Source organism: Hypanus sabinus, chromosome 2, assembly GCF_030144855.1.
Source record: "Hypanus sabinus isolate sHypSab1 chromosome 2, sHypSab1.hap1, whole genome shotgun sequence".
NCBI lineage: Eukaryota > Metazoa > Chordata > Chondrichthyes > Myliobatiformes > Dasyatidae > Hypanus > Hypanus sabinus.
The window spans coordinates 28033318-28047159 of NC_082707.1; the positions used below are offsets into that span (position 1 = coordinate 28033318).

At 41.0% G+C, this 13842-nt stretch overlaps 1 protein-coding gene across 1 annotated transcript in view; it reads left to right on the top strand.

Moving 5' to 3' along the window:
* The window catches only part of LOC132407357 (sodium/hydrogen exchanger 9-like), a 543724-nt gene that overhangs the window by 518768 nt on the left and 11114 nt on the right, over window positions 1-13842 (top strand). The window contains exon 15 of the mRNA XM_059993730.1: window positions 8660-8765. Within this exon, the coding sequence (XP_059849713.1) occupies window positions 8660-8765 (106 nt within the window). The remainder of the gene's footprint in view (window positions 1-8659; window positions 8766-13842) is intronic.

Consider the following 13842-nt stretch of genomic DNA (forward strand, 5'->3'; position numbering starts at 1 on the left):
GACAGCTAGCTCACTCTTTCCTCCACTGACCCCTCTCTTAATGATAGTTCTCCTGATATCTCCTCCTTGAAGTTCCTTGGTCTAGTTGATGCTGAGTACAAGACTGCTGTTGCAATATCACTCAATCTGCCAGTGTACCTCAATCCTGTAATCCTCCTCATTTTACCAGTGACAGTGATGTCATCTGTGAATTTATAGTCAGGAGATGTTTTCCATACTAACTGGTGTTCCGATGAAGACATCAAGGATCCAACTGCAGAGAGAGAAGTTTATAAGGATCACCCCTCAATAATAATGATTAGTTAGGCACAGGGAGGATTTGTATTGACTGACAAGTAGCTTTATTAACTCAGTTCCAAAGCGTTGTAAATTTACACAACCTGTGAGCACACCTACTAGGTTTCCCTGACCCTCCATGAACAGTCAAAGAAAAGAAATGGTAACACCCGGGAAAAGAGTCTCTGCTGGCCATGGACCTGATGTCATCTTCACATGTCTGATGTGGGGCCCTCCACATCCATGATGGTTGGTCTCAGGAGAGTTGTCACTCCCTGTGCTTCTAAAATCCTTTATTCTTATCCTTTAACAGATCAACCTTTCAATTTCATTGGCTCAAGGTCATCTGACTGACCTGTGTCAAATTCTCATTGAATGCAGCACAGAGCCACAAGTAGTATGTCTTATGGCTCTCCGTTCAGCCTTCTGATTTCTTTACTCGACATTCGTCCCCAAAACTAATCAACAAGGTCCTAGACCACGGCCTCAATACCTCCTTGTGCAAAGAGATCCTCGATTTCCTCATTTTCCCACCCCAGTCAGTACAGATTAGCAACAGCATCTCCTCCACAATCTCCATCAGCACAAGTGCACCACAAGGCTGTGTGCTCAGCCCCTGCTCTACTCACTTTATACTGGTGACTGTGGGCTGAGCACAGCTCCATTGCTGTATTTAAGATCATTGATGACACCACTGTTGTAAGCCAAATCAAAGATGGTGATGAATCAGCGTTTTAGGAGGGAGAATGAAAATTTCACTGAGTGGTGCCACAACAGCAACTCAATGCCAGCAAGACTGAGGAGCTGATTATTGACTTCAGGGGAGGAAACCAGAGGTGCACTACCCAATCCTCATTGAGGGTCAGGAACCTTAAATTCCTCAGTGTTATCATTTCAAGGGAACTATCCTGGGCCCAGCATGTAGGTGCAATTATGAATGTGGTGGAGAGTATGTTGACTGGCAGCATTACAGCCTGGTATGGAAACAGCAATGCCCTTGAATGGGAAGTCCTACAACAAGTAGTAGATACAGACCCATCCATCATGGGGAAAGCTCTCCCCACCATTGAGTGCATCTACAGGGATCCCCCAGGTTATGTATTCCTCTCACTACTGCCATGAGAAGGTAGATACAGGAGCCTCAGGACCCACACCACCACATTCAGGAACAGTTATTACCCTCAACCATCAGGCTTCTGAACTAGAGGGGATAACCTCACTTGCCTAATCACTGAACCATTCCCACAACCTATAGACTCACTTTCAAGGGCTCTTCATCTCACGTTCTCAATATTTATTGCTTATTTACTATTATTATATTTTTTCCTTTCATTTTGTATTTGCACAGTTTGTTGTCTTTTTCACACTGGTTGTCTGCCCTGTTAGTGTGGTCTTTCCTTGATTCTGTTATGGTTTTTGGATCTATTGAGTATGCCTACAAGAAAATGAATCTCAAGAGTTGTATATACTGATATATATGTACTTCAATAATAAATTTACTTTGAACTCAGACTGATTCAAACCAGTCTAACCAGGTCATCCAAACAGTGGGCCCAGCAACAAGATCACAGGCTATTCCTTCTGCAAACCCTCTGTTTTACATCATAAACTGGTTCTTACCTGAGGATGGTCTCAGGTTCAGCCGAAGTGCTTCGTGCCCATGTTTAGCTGCTCTGATTAAGTTATCCCAGAGCAAAAATCAGTTCACCAAACAGTTCACAAAAGGGCAACTGCAAGGACAGTCTCACAAAATGGCCACCTCCCTTCCTGCCATCAAATACAAAGCCTTTTGCTTTGTCTGTTTCCACCTCCTTTACCTCATTCCTGTTCACTGATTTATAGATTGTGGTTCTTTCTGGCCAACAGAGGTACTGAAGCCCTGGTTTAGAAGCCTGGTGATTAATATTGAGGGGATGAGGCCAAGTGATTTGGTATATCTTAACATGAAGGTTGATAGATTATTGATTAGTAAGAACATGAAAGGTTATGGAGAGAAAGCTGGAGAATGGCATTGAGAGGGATAATAAATCAGCTATGATTTAATGGTGGAGCAGACTTGATGGGCTGAATGGCCTAGTTCTGCTCTTATGATCTTACAATAGCATTGAATGGAAATACATAATCGATAAAGCAGCAACCCAGCATATGTTTTGATGTTATCAGAAGAGTTCTAGCACTGTATTCAGAAGAAATTAAAATGTGGAAAGAAGGGGAATTAGGGAGTGAATTCCAGTTCTGAGTTTGGATGCCAAAGGCCAATCAGCAATGAAATGAAAGATCTTGTTTACTGAAAGGGTGAGTATCTCAGATAGCTACAAGCTGGGAGATAACAAGAATAAGCAATGTTGACAGTGTTTGAAAGTGCAAGTGATAATTTTAAAACTGAGATGGCCTGTAATGGAGAGCAGATATAGGTCAGTGGGTTTTGGGTGATGAGTACTTGTTGTGTGTTATGACATTGGCAGCATTGCTTAGGGCGGGGGAGAGTTGGGGAAGTCAGTCGTAAGTGTTGGAATTCTAGACTCTGGATGTGCTACAGAACTCATACTGGAGAGAAATTTCATCCCACCCTTGCTCTAAGTAAGATGCTTGTGTTCCAACTGTGTTAATCATTTTGTCTTGATGGGCAATGACTTTAATCTTAGCATTGATTAATCGGATTGAAAGCAGGATATTCTAGTTAGCAGTGTAATGTTTTCAGGGGTTTTTTTAGGGTATGTTCTTACAAGGGGGATGCATCCCTACCAAAGGAGTTGTAAGACAACCCTTTCCTCTGCTAGACTGCAGATCACCTTTGAGCAAGGTGTAGATTCTATTTAGCGCCTCCCGCTCCCCCCCCCCCCCAATAGGGTCGCATGAAGCCATGGGAGCAAGTGGTGGATGGTCGCATGAGCAACTGGTGCCATCACAAGTCCTGGTTATACCACCACTGATGCCAGGCAGACCATCTCCAAAAAGACCATGATCATCTACATCATATGACACAGCACATAATGAATAAACAATTCTTATAAGATCATCTCCTGTGAACTGCACTGGAATTACAACCATAAAAAAACTGCTGATATTTTTTCCTGTACGTTCTTTACTAACGTTATTTAATTTTCATTGAGATGCTGCTTCTCTGAACAGAACACTGTTTACAAGATTTTGGAGAGATAAAATACTATTAGCTTATATCTGCCAAATCAGTACATTCATGAAGCCCTGGATGAATTCCATTTCCTTCGATGGTCCACTTTGTCTGGTATTCCACAGCATGACTTGTTGTTATAGTCAAACCATTTTAATGTCCCGATGAAGTGTTTCAGCTTTAAGCGTCAACTATTCAGTCTTGTCCATAGATGCTGCTTGGCCTGCTGAGTTCCTCCAGCATCTTGTGTGTGTTGCCTCCACTGTAATGTCCATCCAGCGAAGATTGAGGTTCAGTTCAATTTTAAATCCCTTGTGCACTTCTGCCTTTTTGGAACAGCTAAATCTCTCAGATTGTAAAACCTGAGTCAGCAAGACACAACGTGTTGAATGAAAGCCCCATTGAGATCACAGAGCTAAATTTCACTCTATTGGTGGGAACAGCCCAGTGTCCGTAGTGCTGCATGATCCCACTTGCCACTTCCTTGGGTCAGTTAAATAGCACTGCATGTAGCTGCCTGTTATGCACATTACACTGTAGCCTTCATCCCTGTGCACTCAGTCCCCACCCCTTCCCTAACCCCATATTTCAGACAAGAAATTGCAGACTCTTTTGAATCTTAGAAACTGTCGCACCATTGTCAAAATTTGATGCTTCCCTCTACAAGTACATTAGGTGAATGAAACAATACTAAAGAAAATCTATCCAAGAATTGTTTGCTTCTTAGAAAGGGCCAAATAAGATTCTGCTTTTTGTTTGTGCTTTGTTCTGCCTTTACTAAAATACTTCTCCAGAGACTATTTATTTCTCTTGCATGTACTAGGCAATATATCGTGTTGAGCCGAATCAAGAAAAGCTTTAATTGCAAACAGCATTGATCCTTATCATACTCAGCTTCCATGATGCTTTCACAGTGCCTTGGAGAATTTTGAGTCAGTTAAATTCGAGCTTGAGTAGCTGAACCACTGCCCCGCACCACAGGACCTGACCACATGGCTTGGATCAGTTTCATGTTGGGGAGAAGGTAGGAGAGTGTGGTTGACTGGAAGAATTGGATCAGTCCATGATTGAATGGTGGAGCAGACTCAATGGGCCAAAAGGCCTACTTCTGCTCCTATATCTTGTGTTCCACCAGCAAGTCAGTTTGGGCCAGGCCATGCCACCCTGTGTGGGATTTAATGTTGGCTTGGGGACAGCAGTGTTAAATGCTTGGCTAGAAGATTGGACAAGGATTTTGACTCAGATTGAGGGGATTGTCTGTGTCAGTTTTCAAGTTTGCTTAGCATCAGCATCAGTGTGTTCTCAGCAGAGGAGTAGATGTGAGCTGTTGTCCAAGACTACATCCTGGGGTCAACTTCATGACTTCTTCATCCGCAGTCATACAGTGACACTGTCACATGCTCAGATGAATGCGGGAGTTTACTAAACTTGGAGTGCGCTTTCTGAACGTGAGTGTCCTTTTCCTCTGTCAGGATCTAGGCACAATATTTTGAAAGTGCCTTTGGAATGACTCAGATTGGGGAAGTTTTGGCTCAGCCATAGGAGGGTTGGGCTGAGATTATCCTTTAATATTATATGCAAACCTCTAGGCAGGATTCCACTTTATAAACCTGTTTGTTCATGTCCTGGAGTAATTCATATTCAGAATCCATATATCCACTCTGCCTAGGCCTATCAATATTCAAAGCGTTTCAATTATATTCCCCAACCCCATTCTTCTAAACTCCAGTGAGTACAGAGACATTAAATGCTTATCATACATTAACCCTTTCATTCCCAGGATTATTCTCTTGAATCCCCTTTCTTAGATAAGGGGTCCAAAACTGCTCACAATACTCCCAAGCCTGGTCTGACCAATGCTTTATAAAGCCCCAGCATTACATCCTTGCTTTTGTATTCTAGTCCTCTTGAAATGAATGCTAACATTACATTTGCCTGCATTACCACTGACTCAACCTGCAAGTTAACCTTATAAACCCATACTTTCTGTATAATACCTGTAAATCCCTGAACTGCATCATCTCGGGTAGGTAAAATGGGTCAGAGACAGAAGTTGAATGCAATGTTCTTTTAGTAGTTTATTGTATCACAATTATCAGCATGTTGCCCATTTTAAACAACGTTAAATACCACTTGTGTTAACATTTTTTCTTTAAGTCTCTCAGATTTTAAAGATCACCTTATTCCTGTATATATCTATAATGAAATATATCTGCAGTTCCCTTAGCAAGTTGCTAATATTTCACTTTTTAGAATTTGAAACTCATGCATATTCCATTCGCTTGATGCAATCCAGCTTATGGCAACTGTTGAGTTCTTAAATTAGCTGATTAATGGATTAATCCATTCATCTCAAGGAAATCATTCCATTTGACTTTTGACTGCTGTCATTAATGAAAAAGGTGATCGATGAGGAAGAAAGTTCTCAATTCATCAGCATTTTGAAAGGTTAGTGAATGGGTATATACCCTTGTAAATTTTCCAGAGGTGGTGGGGACAAAGCCAGGTTTGATGGGTTGGTGTTTGCTACCCATTTTGTTGATATGCATCTCATATTAACCTCTTGGCCACAGGAGTTCTATGAGCAAGACAGAATTCAATGTAGACAAATTCATGCAGCGGTGTGCTGATTACTTCACCCAGGATCATCACCTTGTCATAGTGGGAAGGCTTATGAGCTTGAGATCCTGAGAACAACGCTGTAAGGAGCTTAGTTCCTGGTAAGGTGACCCATGGCAGTAAGGGCAAGGGGGAGGTTCCAGACAAAGAGAGATCCAACCAAGACTTCAACAGTGGACCTGACAGAAGATGACGATCACAACGGTGGTGAAGACAGAAGAAGGCTGCTACAGTGAAGTGTCCCCAGCTGTCTTGCGTTCCATGTCACTGCACCATGACCACAATCTGTCTAGAGTGACATTTGGGGGGCTGCCCGTGCATCAGCTTCCTCACACACAGTCATTCTCCCTTAAGGGAATAACCCTTCAGGCGAACATCACACTTGACTCAAGCAATCACTCTACTGCTAGTTTTATCCAATTCCTTGATTCAGATTTCAGAAACCAAAGATATGGTGGACTGTTATTAAGAAGGATTCCACTCGTCTTGAAACTTATTTTTAGAAATTCATTCTTGTTAAACTGTAATAGGAAGCTTGGTCAAGTTTTGTATATGAAAGTCACAATTCCACTTATTAGTATACAGCTTGTTGACCTATTAATTAATATTGGGTTGATTTGAGTTAATTATGTTCTTGCTTCAAATTAGCTGCACATGTTCTTAAATCATGTTACCGAAATTAACTGCAACCTCACCTCAAAGGAAATGTAAGTGTTGCAAAGACTGAGTTTTTTTTGTATTCTATATGTCCTAAAGGGCTGTGTGCGTAATGGGGATGCTTTGCATAGTATTACAGGAAGCAGAAAAAACAGTTTCACAGAGGGTTCCAGGCATAGAAATATGATGAATAGTTGTTAGTATTTAATGATTGAGGGATGGATATTTTTCAACATTAGAGAAACCTTTTAGCCTCACTTAGCCACCTTCAATATTATAATACAGTTGTTTCACACAGACTGGCCCTTTGCCCTACCACAGACGTCGTTTTTGTTCAGCTACGCTGATACAGGTATGAGGGTGAGGCCAGTTCTGCGAGGTTTACTCTGCTCTTTGCAGCACTAAGGCTGAGGCTGTGTTTGCACCAGGTTTTGTGTCTGCAGGCTCCATGATGTTTATTCCGCTGTATGCTGGGCCTGCTCCATCTGCTCTGGATTTCATGTCTGAGGACTCACTTTCATTCTAAATGCTATTTGCTTACTTTTATTGTTGCATGATTTGTTTTGTATCTCTCTCTCTCTCTCCCTACACTTTGTCTTTTCTCAATCTTTTTTAAAAAAAACAGGTTCTTTCAGGTTTCTTGTTTTGTGGCTGCCAGTAAGAGACAAACCTGAAGGTTGTATAATGTATAAATTGATATTAAATGTACTTTGAACTTTGAATTCCATTTGCTAAATTCGGTCAGTACCCTTCTATGTCCTGCCACTTCACATACTTGTCTAAAATGTCTTTTAAATAGAGTGATTAGAACACTCCTCTAGCAGTGAGTTCCAGATATCAACTGCTCTCTGTGAACATTTTAGTTTTCTTTAAAAAAAACAATTTTCCCTCCCTTCTCTCACCACCTTTGTTTTTGATATACCTGTCTTGGGAAAAGATTCCAGCCATATACTCTGTCATATATACCTCTATTAGAACACCCCTCCTTTACTCAGGGTCAAACAAACCCAGTCTCTCTAATCTCTTCCCATAACTAAAGTCCTCCCTTCAAGTAAATATCTCCCCTCCACTCTTCTTTCTCTTATGAGGCAACCAGAACTGCACACAATACTCCAAGCACAATCAATTGCTTTGTAAAGCTGCATCAATATGTGCCATATTTTACATTCTGTAGCTTGACCAATGAAGGCAAGTATGCAACATCCTTCACCATCAACGTATCTACTTGTGTCACCACTTTCAGGCACTATGAACTTGAATCCCAATGTCCCTCTGTTCATCAACATTCCTTAACATCCTTCCATTTACTGTATATGTCCTGTCCCAAGCTTACTTCCCGAAATGCAACACCTCACACTTGTTGATTGGCCCCCTCAGTATTTCTTCTGCCAGAGACGTTTGCTGCTTCTAGTGTCTCAACCAAAAGAGAGTGAAGCATGCCCAGAATGGGAGTTACAGCCCAGATTAAGCCATATATTGTGACTCTAAGGCAAAGTTGCTGCTGGTGAAGATAAAGCCACACTTCCCATTGTGAAACATAGAGGTATGCACTTAAAGAATAACAGGAGAGATGAGGCAGACTTCCTTGATACACCATCACTGCATCAACCACATATTGGACCTACACATTTGTATCGGATCTAACCTACCTACTAGATTGGTATTCTCTCCATGCACAAATGTTTTAATCTCGAGTCAAAAGTGCATTCATTAAAAGTCACGTGTTTTCATGTTCCAAGTGGATTCTTTTCTTGCTTAATTTGTTTGTTTCATAAGATTTCACTTTTGTCTGATGATGCTGGTTATTTATCACTCCTATCTAATTTTAGTTAACAATGCCTTATTAATTTCAGCTCTCCGTGCAAAGACCTATTTTGTAATCTGTTATTGTCATTTGTGATATACTCGTGACGTTTATTATATAGTATTTGAGTTTAGTGCCAAACTCGATGTTTCCTCAACCAAACTGTATAGATACCTGAAGCCGGTTCTGACACATGCTGGTCCACCGCTCACAACGACACTCCCTACCTGCTGTGGTCCTATTGCTAAGCTGCTAACCAGTCCCAAAGCACATCAGGTAAGGCTGACAATTCCCTCATTCTGGACGTGATGGGAGACAACTATAAAACCATTGGTTTGTTAGACTTGAAATGAATAACTGCATTATTAACTTTGAGTTTGTTTCCACGCAAGACTGATGATTGCCAGGATGTAAATGTTCTTTTCGTCAGTCATTGGTGTGCCTACCACAGCTGCAGGCTATGCCAGCCTTTGCCAGCCTGTGGTGTGGTTCCATCTGACTTGGTTCATTTTACTGTCAGTCTCTGTCTGGTGTCAGCATGTGATTGATTGTAACTGACCAGGGCCTCAGGGTCCAGCCACAGCGTGAACCAATACACCGTTAAGCCATGCGTAACACTGCAAAAGCAAGCTTGCCTGGAGCAAGTGTACAGTATACCATGAAAGAAGTGAATTCAAAGCTAGATCACATTGTAGAGGTTAATAACATTGGTATGTAAATGATACCCTCTGTTGGGCTTAATCTTTGAGGAATGTTAAAGCTGAGCTGACATGGACCTGAAAACTTGTAATGCATTCCTTTAGTTACTGGTATTGGTTTACTATTGTCACATGTACCAAGATACAGTAAAAAAGCCTCTCTCATATACTGTTTATACAATTCAAATCACTGCACTGTGCACTGAGCTAGAATGAAGGTAAAACAGTTACAATGCAGAATAAAGTGTTAAATCTACCAGAAAAAGTGCAATGCAGGTAATCAGTTAAACACAAGATCATAACAAGGTGGATTGTGAGGTCAAGAGTCCATCTTATCAGAATCTGGTTTAATATCAAGGGTATATGTTGTGGAATTTGTTACCTTTGTGGCAGTAGTACAATGTAATACCTAATTGAGAGAAAAATACTGTGAATTACTGTAAGTATATATTTATATTAAATGGTTAAAAAGGGAAATAAAAAGGTAATGAGAATAGTTAAAGGAAATTAAAAAAAAGTAGTGAGGTAGTGTTCAATGTCCATTCAGAAATTGGATGGCAAAGAGGAAGAAGCTGTTCCTGAATCATACAAGAGGTCCATTCAAGAGTCTAATAACAGTAGGTTAGCAGCTGTCCTTGAGCCTGGTGGTGTATGATTTCAGGCTTTTCTATCTTCTGCCTGGGAGAGGGGAGAAGAGAGAATGTCTTCAATTATGCTGGCTGCTTCGCTGAATAGCAAGAAGTATAGACAGAGTCCATAGAGGGGAGGTTGGTTCATGTGATGCGCTTAGCTATGTCTACCACTCTCCACAGTTGCCTTACCAAGCCGTATGTATCCAATCTATGGTGCATCATTTAAAAACTAGTAAGAGTCAAATTTCTTTAGCCACCTGAGGAAGTAGTGCTGATGGTGAGCTTTTATTGGGCATGGACTTCGAGGTAGTTGGACCAGGATGGGCGACTGGTGATGTTCACACCTTGGAACTTGAAGCTCTCAACCTCAGCACCATTGATGTAGGCAGGAGGATGTGCACTGCCCCCTTTCTGAACCTTTTTGTTTTATTGACATTAAGGGAAAAAATGTCACAACGGTATGACATGAAGCTCTCTATCTCCTTTCTGTACCCTGACTCCTTATTTAAGATGTAGTCTGCTACAGTGATATCATCTGTAAACTTGTAGATGAGTTAGAGCTGTAGAACAGCTTGTCGGAGTTGACCTGAAAACGCTTCCTTCATTGTTCACAGTAACACAGGTTCTGTCGATAGGCAAAGAGACAGCAAAGGATAATGGAATGAATTCAGTCTGAAAATATGTGGCGCTTTATTTTCTGAACAGTTGTATGCAATGGCAGCCAGTGCAGTGAAGGAACAGGAAGAAGCCTTGTAAATCTGTTGTTGCTGCTGTAAAGAAGGTGAATATAACACAACAAAGAATTGCTCCCCGCCTCCTAAGTTAAGGAGAGCTGGAAATATTAGAAGTCTTCTGCAGATGAAGCGCCAAGTGTTCTTGTACCTCCAGTGAGTTGAAACAAATTTGCTGCAAAAGCAGTTCCTTGCTGCCGACACAGCTTCTTGGTTGGTGTAAGGTTATATGACATTTTACCACTTTAGTTCACAGCTTCAGGCATGAAAAAGCAGCAAAATTTGATTCTGCTGGTGATGGGTCGAAAATGCCTAATCTTTCCATCTCTGAAGTACAGCTGATTCAGGGCTTTCTGGTGCCTTTGACACCCATACTAATTGAGAACTTATCTATCTGTGCTTTAAACATGCTCAATCATATGGCCTCCATAGATCTCTGTAGCACTGAATTCCACAGAACGGCTGAAAGTATTTTGCCTCATCTCTCTTCTAAAGGGATGTTCCTTTATTCTGAGACTGTGCCCTCTGACGCTAGATTTCCCCAGTTTTGGAAAATTCTAGTTTCATTCTATCCAGGAATATTTCAATATTCCATAGGCTTCAATGAGATTCCCCCCCCCCCCCCAACCTGCCATCCTTCTAAACTCCAGCAAGTACAGGCAAGGAGCCATTACACACTCATCATATTAACCTTTTCATTCCTGGGATCATTCTTATAAATCTTTTCATGATTCTCTCCAATGTCAGCATAAAAGTTTCTTTTTGGGGAGGGGCCTAAATCTGCTCACAATTCTCCAGATGTGGTCTGACCAATGCCTGACAGAGTCTTTAGCATTGTCTTTAGCAGAACTGTAGGCCTGCTAAAGGGTCTCGGCCTAAATCATCAACTGTACTCTTTTCCGTAAATGCTGCCTGGCCTTCTGAGCTCCTCCAGCATTTTGTGTGTATTGCTTAGATTTCCAGCATCTGCAGATTTTCTCTTGTTTGCCTTTAGCATTACATCCTTGCTTCTGTATTCTAGTCTTCTGGCAATGAATGATAAAATTGCATTTGCCTTCCTTACTACCGTCTCAACCTTCAAGTTAACCTTTAGGGAATCCTGCAATAGGACTACCAATTCCCCTTGCACAGTTTATTTCTTAATTTTCACCTATTTTAAAAGTAGTGTCCATCTTTATTCATTCTGCCAAGGTGCAAGACCATACACTTTCTTGTACTGTATTCTATATGCCACTCCTTTGCTTGGTCTCTCAACCTGTTCAAGCCCTTCTGCAGACTCACTACTTTCTCAACACTACCTGCTCCTCCAATTGCACACTTGGCCACAATGCCATCATTTCCATCATCCAATCACTGGCATATAATGTGAGAAGTAGTGCACTGAACACCAGTAGTCTCCAGCAGCCAACCAGAAAAGCCCCTCTTTATTCCCACTTTTTGCCTTTTGCTGATCAACCAATCTTCCAACCACGTTAATACCTTACCTGTAATATCATGAGCTCCTATCTTTGAACTTTCATGTGTGGCATCTTATTAAAGGCCTTAAGAAAATCCAAGTAAACAACATCTATTAACTCTCCTTTCTCTGTGTTGCTTTGTTACATGTTTTTGTTTGCTGTCATACTTGCTTATTTCTTCCATCTAACTTTCGTATTTAATACAAGTCGTCGGAAGATTGCAGGTTCATGTCCTATCATAGCCATTTTGGGCAGCACAGTGGCATAGGGGTTGGCGTAACATTTTTTCCTTACCAGCAACCCGGGTTCAATTCCTACCACTGTCTATTAGGAGGATGTACATTCTCCCCGCGATTGTGTGGGTTTCCTATTGGTCAAGGGTTCCAAATTCAGGGTCCACAGACCCCTGGGGGTTAACGGTAGGGGTCCATGGCATAATAAAGGTTAGGAACCCCTGCTCTAGATGTTCTGGTTTCCTCCTACATTGCAAAGATGTAAGGGTTGGTAGGTCAAATGGGTGGAATTGGGTAGCTCAAGCTCATTAGGTCAGAAGGGCCTGTTACGTGCTCCATCTCTAAATAAAATATAAATGAAATCAAATTAGTGTTACTATTCTATCCCACTGTTAACAGACCTCTTGTCTAGACCTTCCAATCTACATTGTTACAATCTTGCACTTTATCATTTACCTGCACCACACTTGTTTTATTCTTCATTGTTTTTTTTTAACCTTGCTCTAGCTCAATGTACTTTGTAATGATTTGATCTGCATAAACAGCTGCAAGACAAGCTTTTCACTGTATCTTGGTACATCTGACAATAATATACCAATACCATTCTATGAACTAGGCCTAAGCTTTGCTCAGATTCAATGAATATTACTAAATTATGGTCCATTAAGCCACATGTGTTGATTAGTTTAATCCTACCTCCTAACCCTGGGTTATCGCTGTTCGAGTATTCATACAAATGTAATATTATTGTGATGATGGAAGTAGAAACTATCACCTTTCTTGAAGCAGTGACACCTGGAAACTAACATTTACCCAGAATTGAAAATCACCAAATGAAAATCATGGAGTTAGGATGTTATTACATGAAGAAATTATTTCCATGGTTTACTCTGATTAAGTGTTAAAAGCCGCCCTGTTCTTTTCAATGACAAACATTGATGCTTGTCGGGCTCAAAACTAAATGTGTTGACCATGGTGGCAGAGTAGCACTCGTGAAGCAGACTCTCAGGATAAGTGGAGCAGAGGGCTGGGCGTTTGTGGAATCAAGACAACGGGTAGGAAGAAAGAATGCAGGGAGAAGAGGACCAATGGCCCAAGAATATTGCTAAGAAGACCAATTTTTCCAGCAGCACAAGGCGATAGAGAGCTTGACAACAGAAGTCTGCTGGTAATTAGTTCTTGTATGAAAATTAAGAGGTTATTTTTAATGCATTAGAATATTAGCCCTGGACTACTTTGGATTGTGCAATATTCACAAGTTCACTTTGATGTACTCTTCTGTTAACTGTGAAGGTTGAAAGACGTCCAATTTCCATCAGGCATTAATGCATTCTGCACATTTTTACATCATCATGCCTGCAAAATACAACAGGAAAATGAGAACAAAAAATCTTTGTTTTACAGTGGACAGGACTTCAGCAGGAAGTGGTGAAAGCATTTAAAAATTTATCAAAGCACATCATGAGCTATTTCTGCATTTTTAAAAAGATAATTTCAGACGCGTTCTAGACATCCATGACACTGAGTGGGAAAATATTTTTAAACTTCCCATTATATCTTTGTCCCTACTTATTGTCCTTGCTGCAAAGGGAAGTTTTCACC